Below are 21,154 nucleotides of genomic sequence, written 5' to 3' on the forward strand. Positions count from 1 at the left end.
CGGTCCTGTTGCTCTATTTTCACCTGTAAAGCAGGACTGCGGTAGGCGGAGGTTTACCCTGGTGCAGGTGTGCTGCGGTCAGTTGAAGAATCCGCGAGTTTCTCTGTGAGTTTCCCATTACGTCGTTGCACACTCGGTGCTTGCTTGGAAGTTTAGGGGTTTTTTTGCTGTAAAAAGAAGTTTTCTTCCCACGCACGATGGACACTAATGTTTTTGTTACTTTTTATGGAATCAAACTCAAAGTAAGGTCAGTACTTCCACGCTTTAAACGCTGCACGCTCATACGCTCTCCCGCACTGGATATGTGATCCATTTTTGATCTGCACACAGCTGTTGTCACTAACGGCGCACTCGCTTATGTCACTGTCATTCTCGCAAAAAATCACGGTTTTAGTAACGCAGTAACGCAGCGTTCCTACGGGAAAGTAACTGTAATCTAATTACCGTTTTTGCAATAGTAATCCCTTACTTTACTCGTTACTTGAAAAAAGTAATCAGATTACAGTAACGCTTACTGTAATCTGATTACAAGTAACGCGTTACTGCCCATCTCTGCTCTCCTGTAGTTCTAAGATTTGGTTTTCTGAATAGTATACATACAGTATATGCAGCATCATATATCAAACTAATGAGCTGTCTGGGGAACAATTAACATTCTACAGAGAGACTGGTTATGTAACTCTATCTGATTCTGCCCCCTTGAGCTTAAAAACCAACGAGGTGAATAAAGATGTTGGTGATCAATGGTTGCTTGCAAAACACATAGAGAAGCTGAACGGGTTGTATAATAGGTCAGCAGCACTGGGATTTGAGATAAATCTGGGAATTGAGTATCAGAATTACTGTGCGGGGTTGTAGAGATGAGATAAAGTCAGGGCAGTGCATGAAGTTTCCTAATTAGTTCTTCAGCATACAACTTTATAGGTACCATCCGCTATCACCATTCTTATAGCTCTGATGCTAATAACAATTGCAAAGTGTTATTATTTGGGTGTCTCTGCTTAGACTGCTGCCCCCTGCAGCCCCGACCTTGATAGGCAAACAGAAAAGTGACAGAGGCAATAAAAACCCATTGGAATAACTCATGAGTGTCTGTAATTAAGTAACCTAAAGCAACCTACATACTATACATTTATGTTGCACTCATTAGCCATTATGTTAGGTGCCCGAAAGGACATTTATGTGACTTTGAACGTAGCATGGTTGTTGGTGCCACACAGGGTGGTCTAAGTATCTAAGTATTCCACAAACTTCTGACCATTCTCTGTAAACCCGAGAATGGTCCAAAAAAGAGAAAATGAGTACCAGTTCTCTAGGAGGGCAACAGTAACTCAAATAACTACTTGATACAACAAAGGTATGCAGAACAGCATCTTCAAACCTTGGTGCAGATGGGCTACAGAAGCAGAAGACCACACTGGGTGCCACTCTTGTCAGATAAGAACAGGAAACAGGTGCTACAATTCACAAGGGCTCACCAAAATTGCAGAACAGAAGATTGGAAAAGTGGCAGGATCATAATTTCATGTAAACAACATGAAAACACCGATCAACCCTGGGTTGTTTCAATGGTTCACGCTGCTGCTGGTGGTATAATGGTGTGGGTGATATTTTTTAGCATTTCCATACTTTCATAGGTCCTTTGGTACCAGCTGAGCATCTTTTTAATGCCACTTGACTAGGAAGGTGAGCTGTTGTTGACAATGTCCACCTCTTTATGACCACACAATATCCATCTTCTGATGGCTACTTCAGGATATTACCCCATGTCACAAGGCTCAAAAAATCACAAATGTATTTCTTGAACATCACAATGAGTTCAGTGTACTCAAATGGCCTCACAATCAATCCAACAGATCACCTTTGGGATGTGATTCACATTATGGATGTGCAACTGACAACATCTGCAGCAACTGAGTGATGACGTCATGTCAATGTGGTTCAAAATCTCTGAGGAATGTTTCCAGCACTTTAATTAATCTGTGCCACAAAGAACTATTGCAGTTCTGAAGGCAAAAGGGGGGCCAGCTTAGTGCTATCAAGGTATAACTAATAAAGTGTTCACCTCTTCAACAGTTTTAACATGTTTTCACTTTAGTAGCTACAAGAAATCGGAACCAAATGTAATCTGTGGATCATATTGATATATTCATATCATTATGAAACAAATGCGATAATTTATAGATGCAGTATAAGAAACCAGTGCTGGGAAAGTTTACATTTCTAAAACGGCTGTGAACAAAACCTTCTGTATAATTAATTGTGTGATTTATTCCTCCCCCCCATTATGTAGAATCTTTTAAAACTTCAAATAACATTCAACAATATACAACTACTACCAGTCAGGAAGTAAGATAAATAAACAGTTGTGCAGCAAAGTGGGAGGCTTGTATATAAAACAGATATGAAATATACAAGCTGGCGAAGGCGTTTTTACCTCAGCCGGGTTCTGAGGGACTGTGGAGGCCTTGTATCCCAGCTGTAGCAGCATAGCCTCAGCTGCATTCCGCTTGGCAACCTTCTTGTTGGGCCCTGTTCCCGTGGCAACCTCATTATTCACCTTCACCTGTATGGGAATGGAGGAAAACACGCATATAAAGAAACCAGTACACACAAGTGAGATAAAGACACTAGCAATATTTGCTGATTCACAACTGAACATTCTGGTTTTGCTGATGCATCCTGTTGTGATAATGACTAACTGTTCCTTAGTTTTTTTTTTTAAAGTTTCTTTTCTCTCTTTTTCAGAGCTGAGGCAGCCATGCAGTGCACATTGCACAAAAAGAATCTGAGTGAAGTGTTTGTTTTTCAGTAATCCCAAAACATTAAATCTGTCTATACAGAATGTAAGCAGAAATTTCCAAGAGAATATCAGACGTCGTTATGTTATCCAAACAGACAATTACACTGTACAAATAACATTCTGGGAGCCAAAGCCTGTGAACTGCCAGGCCTCAGCGCACTCAGTCAAAGTGGTCTGACATGCTCGCTAAGTACTCATCTGAATACATCACGAAGGTCACAACAGAAGGAGAAGGAAGGAAGGCCTCAATAAATTCCCCAATCACTAAACAAACACAATCACTCTTTTATCAAAATTTAAACGATGATCAGCTCCTCAGAAAGCGTTTGACAAAAAGGTGGAGCCCTTTCTGAAGTGATGGCTTCAGACAAACGATACGAAAACAGAGACTCATTTGAGCCCTGCTGCCTACCAAAGGAAACAATGTGGAAATTTTAGAAGATGGAGTGGACTGCACAAAAGAACACACACACTCACGGGGACTAATGTGTGCATCAAAGAGGCATGGAGAATAGGTTTGAGGCTGAATTACCGCCTGATGCTAAGAGAAGCTCTGTTCTTCACATGAAAGAAAAGGATTATGGAACGAGAGACTAAGTGGGAGAGTTTGACTGGGAGAGGCAGCCAGGGAAAGATGAATAGGAAGAGAAAAAGACAGACTGCTGTTAAAATGGCGAGCATAAATAACAAATGCACACGTTTAGCAATTTTACGGTGTGAAGCGGTGTGGGTTAGTACAATGCCACAATCTTTCCAGGAGTATATGTCCCAGAAAATCCACCCCAAGATATGGTCAAAGAATTTGCAAAAAACCAAACAAACGAATAAACAATCAAACAAAAAAAAGGCCTCAGTTAGCATGTTGAATTTTAAAGTTCATTACAGCACGATTAGAAAAAGACTGAACAAGTGTGGTTTGTTTGGAAGGGCTGCGAGGAGAAAGCCTCTTCTCTCTAAAAAGAACATGACCGCATGGCTTAGGTTTGCAAAGAACAAACCACAAGCTCTCTGGATCAATGAGGCTCATTCATGAGTATTTTCATGGAAACATTCTTACCCTGTGCAAAAAACAATCACGTAAACAAAATTACTAACAAATTCACTGCCATTAGCTAATTTCTTTATATAAAGAAAGATGTTTGATGCCAGGTGACGTAGAGAAAGAGATGTATGAGAGAATCCTGCACATGGTGAAAGTCCAACTGAAGACACTAGCTCAGGCTGAAATAATTGAGGTTAAAATATGAGGTTAAAAGGGCTAAAATATCTCTACCCAAGAAACTCATTGTGGCTCAATTTCTTTTTAAAAAGAAAAAAAAAACAGTTTGGAAATCCGAATTGATACATAAAAAATAAAATAAAGCACTAAAAGACTAAAAGAAAAAGAAAAAAAAGGTCACGCACAAGGAGCAACCAGATTGGTCACTCCAAGATGAGAAACTTGGTTCAATGGAAAAAAGAAATCTAGATTCCCCGGTATCCATGGAACAGTACCAAGAACTGTATATGACACTCAGCAATCGCCTTTTCATTTGGTATTTCATTTTCTTTACCTGTATTCTGAGCATTTCTTTTTTTGGTTTGCTGTTTACGATACATATGAATGTTTCACACGCTAATCAGTGATTCATTAATATTGTTGTACCTGAAAAAATTTAGAAATGTTTTGGAGATACAAAGTATGTGAAGGTGTGGCTGTCACAGAAAAATTTAAAACACAGCTTTTTGTCATATCTGCTGAAACATAAGTGAATTACAAGCAGCACACTAAGTCCAACATCTAAAGACGTTTTTGTTTTTTTTTTCACATGAAGGGTGGGACAGAATATCAAAGCAGCAACATAACTAATCACTTCCTCATGTGAAATACTTTCAATACACACTGATGCCAAATATCAATATTCTTATTAAAACTCTAAACCAACTGTAAACTGGCTGATACAATTTCTCAAGAGATGAAGTTAGGAAGAAACTCAGAGGGAAAGTACCAGACAACACGGTTAGCAGGGGAAAGCAAATCAAAGAGCTAATTCATTGAATCGATTAATTAAAAGTGAGGAGCAATAATACACAAAGATTCAATTTTCTCTTCTTCTGTTATAAAACTATTGCAGCGTACTGCTAAAGACTGTATACTGCAGAATCACTGTGTTGTGAATATTTATTGAGTTCATAATTTAATAGTTATTGAACTATAGCACTGTATGGATTCCCTACTTTACACAATGAGCTTGACTGATTTGTTAGAGCTTAATAAAACATTTTCAAAATCATGTAATGATCTGATTTACATAAATGTCATCGGCATTTACCTGACAAGTTCTTTTAAAATCAACAAAGCATTTCTCAAGATTGTCCTTCAATCTTAATTGCAAATTAATTTTAACACGTGGGTAATTAAAGAAACACATTTGGCAGAAACAGTAGTTTAGCTTTAACTTGTAAAAGTAGGGCAGGTAAATTAAAGAGGGCAAATTCCAAGTTTAAAGTGCACAGTTTATTAACTGAAGCCAATTTCAACTTGGCTTCAGTTAATAAACTTAATTTCAACTTGCAGACACAGATTATTTTTTTCTCCTGTGGTTTTTCATGCATGACCTCAAATAGGCTAAACAACTCTGAAAGAGATAACTGTGGTATCTGATGAGATTTCCTCATACAAAGATCCTACTCTGTTTACTGGACTAATAATAAACACCAAACCACCCGTAACTAAAGGTTGCAGCTGACAGAGGAACATGACATTTTATGAATACTAGCTCCTTAATTCCAGTATCATCCTGTGGTACAGAAAACAGACTTCGTGCCACCGACAACTTGAAATGTAATAGCATAAAAAAAAGTTGGCTGCTCCAGTGATGGAAACGGCTGTAAAGATGGATGTTCATCTATTCTAAGCTTTAACTGCATCTATAAACATAATAAATGCTAAACAGAATGTTTCACAAAGGAATGCCGAGCATGAGAGACAAAGAGGAGAAGAGAAAACGGTGAAAGGAAACATGAGGAGGCCGAAATCATTTTAATCCAACGTTGAAATGCAGTAAATGAAAACAGACTTTAATGTTCAGTTATTCTACCACATGTTCCTGACAAAATAACCATGTTTGCACCAAATGCATTAAATTATTTACATGTCTTCTGGTGACTAAACATTAACCAACAACATTTTTTCCTGTTCTTTGACATAGTAAATAATAAATACTGCAAAACTGGAAGTAGGTTCCACACTTAAAAGAACAAAGCTGGTCAGTGGTGCAGGAGGGGAATAGATTTCTTTTCTGCACATTAGCAGGCTGTTCAAAAACGACCTTGTTTGAACAAAGGGGAGCTTGTCATGCTAACACAGTTAGGGATCATAATCCCTGTGGAAACCTAAGAAACCTCGCACCCACGTTCATTACCCACATATAGCCATCCTCCGTGTATGTAGTAGCCTGAGATTCAGCAGATATGAGCTAAGCTCCTTGTCTTTTACAGCATATATAACCCTTTTTAGGACTACTTAGCAGGCCACATTAGCAACGGCAATTTATTTATTTACACAGCACATTTCATTACAAGTAAACTCAATGTGCTTAAAAAAACGGTAAAATAACACAACAATAAAGACCTAGCTATGTAGGACTATGATACCTTGAGGCACACACAGTTATTAAGTGTACGTCTGTGAGAATAAAAAGGTTTTAACTTGTTTTTGAATGCGGACACAAATGGAATTGACGTCAGGTCAGCGGGCAGTTTCTTCCAAAGAAGTAACTGAAAGCACCCTCAGCACACTCAGCTCTAACTGAGAGTAGTTGAAAGATCGGTACCTGATGACCAGAGAGCTGTAACTGGGTTATAGACACTGAGCAAGTCAGAGATGCACTGAAGGGTCAAACCACTGAGAGATTTATGAACTAACAGAAGAATTTTAAAGGTAATCTTGTATTGAACTGGCAACCAATGACGTTACTTACATACGTGTAAGGCTGCTACAATGTGGACAAGCTGAAGACGTCCTACTGATGATTTAGATAATCCCGTAAATAAAGCGTTAGACTACTCTATCCTGTTTGATATGAACGCAGGGGGCAATGTCTTAGTTTGAGATAAGAGCAGTCCTGGTGACTTTAATAAAATAATTGTCAAATTGAGATCACTGCCCAAAATTATGCCACAGTTCCTGACTTGCTCACTGTGTTTGAGAGAAAGAGATTATAAGTATGAATATATTTTCTGTCTCTGTCTCTTTTTGGAGCAACAACAAATATTTCCACTTTGTGTATATCTTTTAGTTCTTAAAGATTTTAAAGTCAATTTATAGTTGACTTTTCTATGATTTCTCTCAGATCTACAGCAGGTTCTTTCAGCCATCTTTACGTTTTCACTATTTCTCCAAGGTTCTCAATCGATAATTGTCCATCATTTCATCACATGACAACAGTACTGGTAATGTGTACTTTTTACTTTCCTTTTTGTTTTGGCAGGTGAATGAAATACTTCTGAAAATATGCAATAATAATCAGAGATAGCAAAGTCTAAAACATTTGTATATGTGGGTCAGTAATATCATCCAAAAACACGCCAATAAACTGATTATATTCAAAACTCAGTTAACTGTCAAATGGCAAAAATTTGCAGCTAAAAATGATTCTATACAACGATCACACCACCTCCTGCTCGCACGCATGCAGCATTCAAAACTACAATTAGTCGTCGATATTTCAATCAGCTGTTCAATCACTCTTATCAAGCCAGGGTTTTGTTAGAAGGATAAAATCCAGTTTATTAGTAACAGTGACATCATTAAAAATAAAAGCCTAATTTGCTAAACATCTAACATTCAGAAGCGCAAATTGGAAAGTGGACTTAGTTGACTGAGACAAGGTGGGTTTGATGAGTACAATGTGTTCTTTGTGTATGGTCTGCTGTTAATTCCTACTTTAATATGAGAAAGTGGTCTAGTATTTGCAGGACATCATATAGTTGGGAATGTCTTTTCTTGTAGTAGCATATTCTGTGACCAGGAATGTACCTGCATGATGAACTCCCGACGTCGGGGCATCCCTCTCTCTGAGAGCAGCAGGTACTCGGGCTCCTTCTCCTTTTTGGCCTGCTGGATCTGGGCTAGACGGCTGATCGGGTTCATGCCCTGTCCATAATCTGGTCCTGTCTACAAGGAAAAAAAGCCAGTGATGATCTCTTGTAATAACCATAATCATTTATTCTGCCATGCATCCCTGTGTGTGTGTGTTGGTTCACTTTATTAAAGTACCTTGAGGATGGTCTTGGTTCGTTTCTTGTAGTGTGTCTTGGGTTTTTCCACAGTGGGTATGGAGGGAAGCTTCTTCAGGTCCTGCAGGATGGACAGAGCGGCACGTTTCTTGGACAGCTTCTTGCTGTTGCCCTCACCCTCGGCAGAGAACTCCCCCACGGTGACACGGGTCAGGAAGCTTTTCATGTGTGGGGGCCCACTCTCCTTCAACACCTGGAAAGGTTTTTGGAGAAACACAGATGGGAGGTTTTTTTTTTTCATAAAAGAGAAATTAAATAAAAATGATAGTACAAAATCTGAATTTATATATGTGTGGGTTTTTTCTCCTGTGTGGAATATGTATAAAGGAGTGTGTGCAGAGCTCTCTGTGAGCAACTACACCAGGTGGTCCAAAACATCTGCTCTCAATGGTCACACACTGCTACCCACCCACATGTGGGTGTGTTATCCATATACAAAACACTCCAAACTGAACAACACTGACGCACAAACACACATATGAAAAGTAACATGTTCCTAGATGACAGTCTCTAGTGATGAAGGCTCAGTTTCCTTCCTCTAGCCTCTGGTCACCTGGGAGACCTAAAACAAACACCGGCTGGCGTTAGGTCATGCTTCTGCAATCACATCTACTTCAAGTCCAACCACAGTGTGCGAGTGTGTGGATGTGTGTGTAGCAGGTGGGGTTCTTATATAGGAAAACATGCTGGAGGAAGAATTAAGTTTCACACACTTACTGAGTCCAGCTCTACATGTTCGGTGAACGTGGATCGGTTCCTAGCTCGATGGCTTTCTCCCTTGCTTTCCTTGCTTTTTTTGGTTTTTTTGCTGCAGCAGCTGTGTGCTGCTTTGGATTTTTTCAGCCCCCTCCCACGCTCTCTCCTGATTTTCTTCTTTTGAGCTTAATTTGCGGTGCAGACAGCACAAATTGTAGTAATCAGATGCAATCTAGCAACAGTTGATTTGAACTCAGTGACCGATAAAACAGATTAAACTGATAAGCGGAACCTAGAGCATTCCTCAAATACTTCACACATCAACACAGACTAATACCAGACCTTTGGGGAAACAAAGGATAATGTGTCCATACCCCCTCTTCAATCTACACGACACCCAAAAAAACAAAGATTTTAGTTCAATTAAACTCAAGTGACAAGGCAAGTCCTGTGCATGAAAACTAAACAAATAGAAATCAGTTAGTGAATGTTTAGACAGATACCACACATACAACTATGGCCACAAGTAAAACAGAAAACTCAGAGCAGACACGCATAGTTTTAATGCAACTAACACCTTTTATCACATACATGATCACTTCTTTTCTCTTCCTACGCAACTGACTCCAACATTTTCTTAACAGAGGATACACTGGCCCCCATGTTTCCCATCACTGTTAACCTGTCAGCCTGTGGGCAGTCCTGCACAAGGAATTCAAGTATACAGTAGGTTAGCATGTGCGCTGTAGTGAAGCCTTGAAGCACTAGCTGTCCAAGACATCAGGCAAACTTACTCCCACCCAAGGGATCTAACTCTGGTCTTGCTCATCACCAGAAAAGGGAAATGTAACATGGCAGCTTCTTGTATGTTACAACATTCAGTGGGACTGGAAGCATCCCGAGTCAGATTTAGTTTTTTAAGGCATAGTGCTGACGATGACGTCGCACATCACCGGCCGCACTCAGCTAAGATTATGTCACTTTGAGGAAATAGAAATGGATTAACAGTGAAATGTGTATTTAGGGCCATAAATATCTAGATAATAACATTTTTGCAATAGATTTTGAATCAAACAATCAACATGTGACTGACTTTCAGCCTTACTTCAGGAGACTTAACAAAAGTACTGCATAAAGGAATTACAGCCATTTTTATTCATTTTTATACAGAACTTCACATATACTGATCCTGGATGTGAATGTCACAGTAATTCTGGCCTTATCGAAAAAGTTCTTTTTCTAGGATGGAATGATTGTACAGCACACATCTTTAATGACATTAAAAAAGAAGAATTGGTTGCTAAAGTTATTTCTCTAATAAACATAAACATATGCATACACTCACTTAAATAAGATAAGATGAGATAAGATAATCTTTATTAGTCCCACACGTGGGAAATTTGTTTTGTCACAGCAGAAAGTGGACAGTGCAAAGTTATATACCAAAAATTAGAGAACACAGGAATACAATAAGAATAAGATACTGTGCAAAACTGTACAGACTAGAGTAGAATAAAATAAAATAGTATATACAATAGGATAAAAATAGAATACAAATGCGATATACAACCGAGTAAAAATACAAATCCACTTATTAAATCTTTTAACAAGGCTAAGCCCTACTAACTTACTGTTTGTGATCATGATTGACTACAACTGGTAGCTTTTCTTCTTTCCGCATAAAAAGAAGTTGTTGTACAGCACTCATTAGATTGACCAATACTTAGAACAATGGGAAAGTCCAGGCAACTCAGTAGTTCTGAGAACTGGAGATTTATACAAGTTGGGAGCCATTTTCTAAACAACTGCAGATTCCAAGATCATCATAAATTTAAAAAAAAAAAAAAAAAAAAACATAAATACAAGTTATTCAGATGTGTCACCACTTTGCAAAGGTCTGGATGAAAGGTTTTATAGTCAGACGAGACAAAGACTGAGCTATGATGGCAGTAGATTTGACCACAATGACAAGAGGATGTTTGGAGGAGTAAAGGTGACGCTTTCAAAATTTAAGAACAATGTACCAGCTGGCAAGAATGGTAGTGGAACCATCATGCTCCAGGGCTGTTTTGTTGCCACTTGTATTGGTATATTGCAAAAAAGTGGATGGAATAATCAAGAAAAGGACAACCTCAAATTCTTCAACTTCACCTCAAATCAAATTAACTAGATAGCTGTTCCTGCAACGATCCCAAACCCACATCAAAACTGGTTTTGGAATGGATAAAGATGGCTAAAATTGAGCTTCTCTAACGGCGTTCCAGCCTCGACCTCAACCCTTTTGAAAGTTTGTGGACTATGCTTCAAAGCAGGGCACGTGCCAGGAAACTAAACCAATTTAAATGAACTCTGCCAATTCTGCCAAGAAGAGTCGTCAAATGTCCAGACAGAACTATGCCAGAAGCTTGTTGATGGTTACTAAAAGTATCTAGTCAAGGTCCAACTTGCTAAGTGACATTTAACCAAAACTTACTGGGGGCGGGTACATATCTGACTATGTATGTCTACTTCTGACCCTGTGTGGATTACAGAAAATCCGAAATAAATAAATAAACTTGTGCACCCAATTCATATTTTTAAAGTAATAAAAGATGTACTGCATGCTCTACAGTCACTTTACCTTAGAAAGAGAGAAGTTCAACGACACCATTAAAAGCCCTAAATTACTGTAAAATCTATGACTTAACGTCTGAAGTCTGGAGCCCTTTGACATCACCTAATGCTGTTTCCTCTTTTGCAACGGTCTGCTAGGCCTTTATTGTAGCCATCTTCACTTGTGTCTTGTTTGTGGGTCTCTTTGTCTTCAGTTTTGCATTTAATAAATAAAAAGTATTAAATATAAATCAGGTATTAAAGTATTAAATACAAATTAAATATAAATCTTGGGTTGACATCCGGTGGCTGACTCGGTCAATTCAGGAATATCCTATTTCTTTGCCCTGAGAAACTCTGGGGCCATTATCCATTTATTTACTCATCCAATTCAATTCAATTCAATTCAATTTTATTTATATAGCGCCAAATCACAACATAAGTCGCCTCAAGGTGCTTCATAGATACAGAGAAAAAAACCCAACAATCATATGACCCCCTATGAGCAAGCACTTTGGCAACAGTGGGAAGGAAAAACTCCCTTTTAACAGGAAGAAACCTCCGGCAGAACCAGGCTCAGGGAGGGGCGGCCATCTGCTGCGACCGGTTGGGGTGAGAAATCCACTTTGACAACGATAAGCTTGCCTCCTCAACAGTGTTCTTAACTTGGCTAGATGCGATCAAGGGGTTTTCATAAACACTGAAAATATTCTGCAATCATCTCCTTAAGTTGTCTTCTGCAGTCTTTCAGATCTTTGGGTGTTGCCAAGATGGTCAGTGCTTGTTTTTCAGAAGTACCAGATTGGGGACTTGTCACTTGTAGAGTTTTATTATTGAAGGTTTATCTTTAACAGTTACCAAATGCAAGTTCAATAATGACTTTTTATCTGGTTAGTATGACATGATTAAACAAGGGAACAGGGCTCAAAAGTGACTGTCAATTCACCTTTAGCATATTTTTACAAATACCTAAGGATCTATATGTAAAAGACAAGTCTTTGATGCTGTTGTAACAAATAATCAGATGTGCAAGACAGGAAACCTTTTAACCTCTTCTCAGTTCTATTGTCACTCAAACCTTCTGTGTCTCCTTGTTAATCACACCGAACATCAAGTCTTTAACATTTAGTGAATAAGCAGAGACTCAGTCAAGAAATGTTCTGGCACATAATCTCCATAAACAGAAAACTTAAAAGAAAGAGACAATATTTTGGTTTTCATACTGATTAAATTAGGTATGACATCAATTAATTAATGAGCTGGTTTTGGCAGGCAGAATTTGTCACTATTGGACAGAGCCAAGTTAAATGTTTCACTCTTTTTTGGGGATGGCTGTAGCTCAGGAGGTAGAGCAGTAGAAAAAGCAGATAGAACTAGTCCATTTAGCATTTACACATCTTACAGGGGCATTGATCTTTACATCTAACTCTTGGTGAGAAATCTACTATTTCTTGTTTTGAATGTGTACAGCAGTTACATTAATTAACAGAGAAAAGTCAATGTTCTGTAACTACATTCATCCTCTTTGTCATTCAGGAAGGTGTTTTTGTGGGTTTTTCAGAGTGACAGACTCACACAAATACCGGAGCATGAGCCCTCCAGAAGTGTTCCACTTGCTTATAATTCATCTGTGCTGTTTAAATTGAAAACATAAAGTCACCAATGGGAAGAACGAGATCAAATGTGGCCTACATGGACATATGGCAAGTCAACAAAAAGTATGAGACAATGCGTATATATCTACGCATTCAATGTCACATCTTATGAAGACTCTAGAGCGGCTCTTCCTCAACCTCCTCCGACCACAGGTACAACATGCCCAGGACCCACTACAGTTTGCATACAAGGCGGGTGTCGGAGTGGAGGATGCCATCCTGTACCTCCTACACAGAGCCCACTCACACCTGGATGGGGGAAAAGGCACGGTCAGGATACTGTTTCTTGACTTTTCCAGTGCCTTTAATACCATCCGGCCCTGTATGCTTCAGGAAAAACTGAACAGGATGGAGGTGGACCCCTGCCTGGTGGCTTGGATCTCCGACTACCTCACCGACAGACCACAGTACGTCAGGCTGAAGGACATCACGTCTGACACTGTGGTCAGCAGCACAGGAGCACCACAGGGAACTGTGCTGTCCCCTCTTCTCTTCACCCTGTACACCTCTGACTTCTGCTACAACTCTGAATTATGCCATATTCAGAAGTTTGCAGATGACACGGCCATCATGGGGTGTATCTGGGATGATCAGGAAGAGGAGTACAGAAGTCTGGTGAGGAACTTTGTCGCATGGAGTCACACAAACCACCTGCAACTCAACACCTCAAAGACTAAGGAACTGGTTGTGGACTTCGGGAGGTCCAGAGAAGGTCCACTGCCGGTTCAGATAGAGGGGGAGGAGGTGGAGGTGGTCAACAAGTACAAGTACCTCGGGCTGTGGGTGGACAATAAACTGGACTGGTCATGCAACACAGAGCACCTGTATAAAAAAGCCCAAAGCCGACTGTACTTCCTCAGGAGGCTGAGGTCTTTTAACATCTGCAGGAAGCTCCTGAGGATGTTTTACCAGTCGGTGGTTGCTGGAGTACTTTTCTATGCTGTGGTGTGCTGGGGGAGCAGCACAGCAAAGAGGGACTCATGCAGGCTGGAGAAACTGATCAGGAGGGCTAGCTCTGTGGTCGGCATGAAGCTGGACACTCTGGTGACAGTGGCAGAGAAAAGGACATTAAAGAAACTGATGGACATTATGAACAATGCTGGGCATCCTCTGCACACGGCCATTAACAACCAGAAGAGTCTGTTCAGTGACAGGTTGCTTCTCCCCAAGACAAGAACTAACAGACTTAAAAACTCCTTTGTCCCACACGCCATCAGACTGTTTAACTCCTCTCTGGAGGGGAGAGGGAGGGGAAACAGGAGGACAAAGGAGGGGGGAACAACTAAGCTGTAGTGCCTCTTCACCTCACTGTACAATACCTTGTGCAATACTTTTTGTAAATAGTCAACAGTGCAATAGACTCAATACTTGAAATGTGCAATTCACTTGTATTTTTATTTTTATTCCTATTTATTCTATTTATCCCCTTTGTATATTTTATTTATATTTGTCTCTGTATTTATATATGTGTGTGTGTGTGTGTGTGTACATATATATATATATATATATATAACAATTCTGTAACTGTAACTTCGGTCGTTGCTGTGCTTTTTGGAAGTCGAATTTCCCAGAGGAACCCACCCGAGGGATTAATAAAGTTCTATCTTATCTTATCTTATCTTACCTACTCTTGGCACACGATGGCGGCAGACAAGCTGCAGTCAGTCTCCTGGCAGATGACACGGGATCTGCGCCACACCGATGGGATTTCAGCACTTCCATTCATTTACACGCACAGTCAGACACACATACATGCAAACAAATAGACAAACACACCCGTCTGCCACCTAATGACAAGGATCAGATTGTATACAGGAAACCTTTGGTAATTCAATGTTGATTTTTTTTTAAAAATCCCATCTATTCTTGTCTCTTTATTTGTTCTTATTCAATCATGTCTCCAGCTCCGCGTGGAGACATTAATACCCTGAGCAGTCTGAGGATTTGAGCATGCGAGAACTCAGGTACTCTAGAAGAGGAGGCTATGGGAGCAGGGTAGGACAATAGTAGGGACTGGTAAAGGGAAGAAAGGCTCTTTTGTGATGAGTGGTGGATGGACAAGCCCTGAGGGAAGCTGATTCTTGTAAGATGGGTGGTTCTTGGCTCGGACCCTCTTCTCTTGTGTCCTCCTTGGAAAAGGAGCCTCCGATCCAACACACAAGCCGTGATTTATAGATTGGTTCCTCTTTGATGCTGACATCTGTTTGATATTGCCTGACGGGGGGATTAAATGAGCCAACTGGCTCTCAGGGTGGCAACGACCCTCATCGCTGCAGAGGGATGGGAAAGCAGACACTCGCTAACAGTGACTCACGGGTAATTTCATGCAACAGTAAGGGCAGGGATGAGCTGATGTGAAAACATGGTTTCTGTGAAAGGCATTCACATGAGAGATGACCATTACTGTTTTATGTGGGACGCATCTATGTGTGTTAGACGAGGGTGTGCATCAAAGAAGATTCAGTAAAGAGGAAAGACATAAAGCTAAACTTTGTCAACTTAGTTGGAATTTAATGGACTAAGTGTGCAAAATGAAATCCATAAAAACAAGTAATTTAGTAATTCACACTTGATCTCCAACCACAGCATACTGGCAGAGCGAGAACATACTGCATCTAAGAGTGGGGATTAAAGTGAATCTGCTCAAGAGAAATGAAAGCTATGAGGGAAAGAGAAATGTATGTTATGCAAGGAGAGGGAGAGGATAGATTTCAATCTCTGTGCTTGTAATTTTTCTTTAGTTTTATCTTTAATTATTATCTAGTATGTTGGTTTATGGAGTTCCACGTCTAGAAAGACTGCCGTCAATCTTAACAGATCAAACGCTAACAGTCTTGCCACCAGTGACTACTCTGAAGAAAATTACCGGTTCAAGTCAACTTGTCAGTGGAACAATCGTTTAATTTAGCGGCAGTTTAACAAATTACTTCTTAATGAGGGGAGATCCATCAAAAAGTGCTCTCTATTTTTGTTTCTCAAACAAAGTACTGAGTGTGATATCTTATTGTGTAATTCTTAAATAATTGGGTTACATTCACAATTTCATTAGTAGTTTATCCTTTTACTTAGTGACACTTCATCAGTGTGTTACCGAAAAATGTAAACTAGTGAGAATATGATTGTCTTTTTATAAGGAAAATGGGGTTCAAGTGCTTCAGGATAATTTAATTCTCACATGTAAGTGACACAAATAGAAGGTAACTCTATTGTAAAGTGATTCAACTCGATTAACTGTATCCGGGTTTTCTTTTCAGTCCTCTTTCCACTCATCGCCAAATGGCAGCTCCAGCAACTGGATAAGCAGTTAAGAAAATTGATGGACGGATGTTTCTTTTTTCCCTTCATTTACTTATTTCTTTGATTTCCCCTTTTTAAAGTATTTTTTTCTTCTTCTTTTTTAAATGTGTGTGGCCATTTGTCTTTGTTTTATTTTCATGGCTGAAAATAAAACAAAGCCGTTCAACATTGAATTACCAAAGACAAATGGGAGTCTGTGATGGGAGGGGTGGGGGGTAGCTATCAGGAGGCCACTGGAGGGACTGAAAAGTTTTGTATTTCTGCATTAATGTTTAATCCCTAGAGGTTGCCGCTTGATTCAAATGCCTTGTTATATGTAATCACATGCTTTTCCAATTATTTATTATTCATTTATTTAAAAATAAATAATTTGTTGATTACTGTTTGTTGCCATCTGACACTTCAACATTTGCTTGATGTAGCGCAGAAAAAAAAATGAACCTGATCCCTCTGATTTAAATAATGATATCCTTTTACAGTAGAGGGTAGACCAAACAAACCAAGCTAAACGCTGCTGTCAAAAAGCGCACACAACTCGTAACTTGTGAAATAGTCAAAGAAAATGAACTGTTGACAGAAATGTAGGGAGATGGTGAAAGAGAATAAGTGTTGTGAGAGAAAGCACATGGAGAATATTTACTGATTTACTGCTCATCAGACAGCAGTAATGAACAGTCTGTCTCCAGACTGACAGTGAGCAGAGGAGAGACCGCTCGGAGGAATGTGGCTATGTTCTTCTTTTAAAAACTGCTGCTCTCAGCCTCCAGTTTGGAGGGACTGAAAATGAAAGTGAAATGACTGCTGCCAGTGACAAAGACATAACAGATAATGAATCATGTCAATCCAGACTTAGCTGGATGAAATTATTAATAGCAATTCCAGGAAGGTAAGTGTAATTCCTCTGGTTAAACGCAAGGTAGGACTCACAGGGTAGCCATTCCATACCCTAGTGAGTAAATACATTTTGTTAACAAAGAAGTTGAAAGGTGGAAGGAAAAAGGGAGGATTGGATAGCTTCGCAGATAATTTTTCCACTGTTGTGTAAACTCTTATTAACAAGCAAAGTAAACACAGTGAGAAGATTTTACCTCCCTTCCTCTCCTTACAGTTCATTTCCTCTCAGCCCATCTTCACATCCCCTAGTGTCTGTGAGGAACTGCCCTCTGTAATTTTGGGACTGATGTAAGAGAGGTGGAAGGGAGGAACTCTGTGGAGGAAGGGAGGGGGCACACATTGTAAACTGAGCCTCTCTTGTTTTTGGCACCTTGCTGAGTGCAGAAGAAGAAGTGGGGAGCGATGAGGGAGAGAATATTGGACGAGTCAGCTGAGATATGGTGAAAGCCAAGGAGCACTGAACCAGAGGGTCATACAAGGACACACTAGATTTCATGGACTAAAAAAAAAAAGTTGTGTTGTGACTCTAATGGTCAGAAAAGATGTGGTAGGATTCCCTGTAGAATCCAAAGGAATCTTGTCGGGCAAAGCTAGTAAGGAACTTAATCCTGGTCATATCCAGTGGACCATGTGAGGGGAACAATGTTTTAAGTTTTGGATGTCGGGTTTTACCAGCTGATGCAAAAAGCTTTTCCCAGAAGCAGCCGTGATTAAGAAACAGAAACTACTGTATGCCAAGAAAGCCCATCCTGAGGTGGCATTAGACATGACAGACAATGTACTTCACAAAAACGAAAATCCCTGAATACAATGATTACACATCCTTAACTGTAAAACCAAAAGTGAGCCAAATGCACAGAATTACCAAGTGCCTTTACTCAGGTTTTCAGAAACACATGTAATCCCTGTTTTAATGGCAAAAGGCAGAATTCTGATAACATATTGAAGCTTGGTTTAGCAGATGATGCTAGTAAGTAAAGTTCATTCATAAATAAGCCTGGTTTTAAAGCCTTATTAAATGAGTCTATTAACAATCAGATACAATGTAAAGTCAGTACAATGAGCTTGACTCAGGAACCGAATTTAAGTTAGTTAAGCATAAAACAAACGAGTTAAGAGGCAGAGTTTTGAATGGTGTGATTTTGTCATCATAGTTAAATTTAACAGTAAGTTTGTACAAATAAAGCCTACTCAGAGAGCACAGCACTCAAATAATGGAACAAAGCTCTGCAGTCTTGTGCTGTATAACCGTTTTGCCTTCTGGGCAGGGATGGGTGTCTAGATTGAAATGTGATTTAATAAAGTAAAGTGTCTTTTAGGGGTTTGTACTCGATTAGCACCAGCTAAGCTGAGTCACCAGTCACAACACCACACCACTGAATCCATTCCCACATGCTTAATCAATTCCATAACCGCACTGAAACACACTCTCATATGTAATGTGTCTCACTAAGATAACAGAGCTCACTGACGCATAAGTAAAGGAAACGTCCGTCCTTATAATAATAAAAAAATGCATTATTAATGAAGGATTCCCACCGTGACTCCTTCAAATTCCAGCATGTTATCTTTTCACACGGCTACTGATGAAAACAATTTTAGAAACACTTCCCACATTTTGACATTACATAAACCCCGGACACCACGACTATTTACACATCATCTCACTGCACAGTTTATCTTCATTCTGCATTCCTTCTGAAATTACTTCAAGGAAGATCATAACTTGCAATTCCCCTTGGTACCAATAATAATAACATTGCACGAACATATCCTTGTGGGTATTTCTCATATCGTTCTCACCTCAAAATTAACAGACAAGTTCCTCTTGAGGGCAATTTCATAGACCAGGCTGATCTCTGATTTACTGGCATCAGCGCCTTCCTCCGTCTCCCCCTTTTCCTCTGGATTCTGGAAAACAAATACAAGATTCGAAAGAGGGAAATGTTTAACAAAGGTCTGTCATTTGATACAATGGTAAAATGATAACGAATTTTTTATTTTTTATTTTCACAATTTCCAATGAACAGTGACTCAATGTTTGACATGTCATCAAACATGGACAATACTGAACTGCACACCAGCAGTGTGGACGTCGGCCAACCTGCCACAACGAGAAGCTTGTCTGTATTCTGGAGACAATCCTTATCTGATATGGAATTAAAAACTTGGTTACATGGACACGACTGGTGGTCCTCTGTCTGCACTGGAAGGCCTCTTAAATTGATTTTCTATTAAATTTGAAATTTTTATAGTGAAAAACTGTTCCAGCTTAAATTATCAGTTATAATTTGTGAACATCGTAAACTGTGTCCTCCTTAAAACAAACTAGAGAACAAGAAAAGCTTAAGATCAAAGGATCAGTGCTCACGGGGAGAATCACACATTTATATCTAAGAGACAGGCTCGATGACATTTCACCGTTAAAAATTAAAACTATTTTCTGTCTCCCACAAAAGCAAAAACTAATTAACCTATGAAGCAATTCTGGACTTAACATATGACGGCTCTGGGTTGAACTTACGGTTGAAATTACGAAGCTAGTGATAAGAGCAACTTACAGTAATTCTTAAATTTGTTCCCATTAATGTTTGAATTGAAATCTTTCAATTTGTCATCACAGTATCCTCTGCTGATGATAAAACCTAGTTTGCAACACAGATATCACGTCACCAGGCACACAACAAGGGGTTTTTTGGTGCTATCTGTTGATGAATGTAGCCGTCTCACTTTTTGTCTGATTAACTCTGAATGACTGCAGTCTTTCCCTTTGGACTCCTTTCCTTTTCCTGCCTCATTCACCCATACAGATGGTAAGAGGCATGTGTGACTAACTTATGCTGAGATATACGCCATATTCTATTTTGGTCTAAGACACTTAGATTGGCATTAATCACACAGTAACATTAGTGTGATATTGATCATAAACATAAAAACAAGGTCACAGGTTTATGAATCAGCTGTTGCTGCCTAGCAATTGCCAGCAACTTTCAGCAACTACTTGCCAATTGGTCGGGGACTAGCAACTGGAGACATAGCAGTGTGAACTCAACTCAGGGATAAGAGAAAGAACTTGTAAACTGTAGAAAATTGTTTATACCTGCAAGCAGGTAAAAAAAGTCTTTTTTAGACCTTTCAAACAGAATGAGGACTAAACTTGAGGCTGAAACAGCAACAGTTTTGTTACATAGTATTAATTAAGTTTCAGAACAGAAATGTGAAATAAATTTAATGTGAAAACAAAACAAAGCTAACTTGCTGCTGATTGGAGTAAAGGCTGTTAAAAAATAACATGGCCTTAAGGATGGACACTCATCCCGTGATCTAAATATGTAGAGAGGGCATAAGTAGCACACAATGATGCTACTTATTCCCCCTCTACACAAACAAAAAACATTTAAAATGGATCAGAATTTAATTTAAGGAAATTTAATGCTTTTTTTATGCCATTATTATTATTAATAGCATTTTAAAGACACAGTTTTACTCCCTCAAGAGAACCTTAGAGAGCTGGTTAGGTTTAAAAAAATAAAAGGTGGTGACAATGATTTGTTTGGTATTTATTTTTTATTTGTCACAACTATGGCTAACTAATAAATAAGCACTGCTATACTATACAATACATATCTAATGTGCTTAATGCCCTGTATAGACACGGACATGAGAGAAACTTGAAAGTGACTCAGGGCACATCTCATTTTTTTCCCACTGCTCTCATTTCAGTTCTAATTTGGATTCATATTTATCATGATCACATGTTTCTGTTTCACTGATATATTTGATTAATAGCATAAATTAATCTCAAAGCTGCATTAACAAGCTGCTCGATAAGTTTGGGTGCAAACCAGAATGACTAAGCAGACCTGGCAACCTTCCAGTGACAAAGACAAATAGAGGGCTAACTCTGATTCCAGCAATTCATCTATTTATATAATAG

General features: G+C 39.2%; 1 protein-coding gene across 2 annotated transcripts in view; it reads right to left on the minus strand.

Moving 5' to 3' along the window:
* Nucleotides 1-21,154, minus strand: part of stau2 (staufen double-stranded RNA binding protein 2) — a 106,077-nt gene that overhangs the window by 59,424 nt on the left and 25,499 nt on the right. For both annotated transcript variants that reach the window (XM_085287284.1, XM_085287285.1), the window contains exons 7-10: nucleotides 19,021-19,128; nucleotides 8,064-8,276; nucleotides 7,824-7,961; nucleotides 2,438-2,566 (exon numbers count right to left, since the gene is read on the minus strand). In XM_085287284.1, coding sequence (XP_085143410.1) covers nucleotides 2,438-2,566; nucleotides 7,824-7,961; nucleotides 8,064-8,276; nucleotides 19,021-19,128 — 588 coding nt within the window. The remainder of the gene's footprint in view (nucleotides 1-2,437; nucleotides 2,567-7,823; nucleotides 7,962-8,063; nucleotides 8,277-19,020; nucleotides 19,129-21,154) is intronic.

The sequence above is a fragment of the Mchenga conophoros genome, linkage group LG9 (genome assembly GCF_057382185.1).
Source record: "Mchenga conophoros isolate Kocher_MC1m ecotype Shallow Benthic linkage group LG9, M_conophoros_male_GT1.1, whole genome shotgun sequence".
NCBI classification, from domain to species: Eukaryota; Metazoa; Chordata; class Actinopteri; order Cichliformes; family Cichlidae; genus Mchenga; species Mchenga conophoros.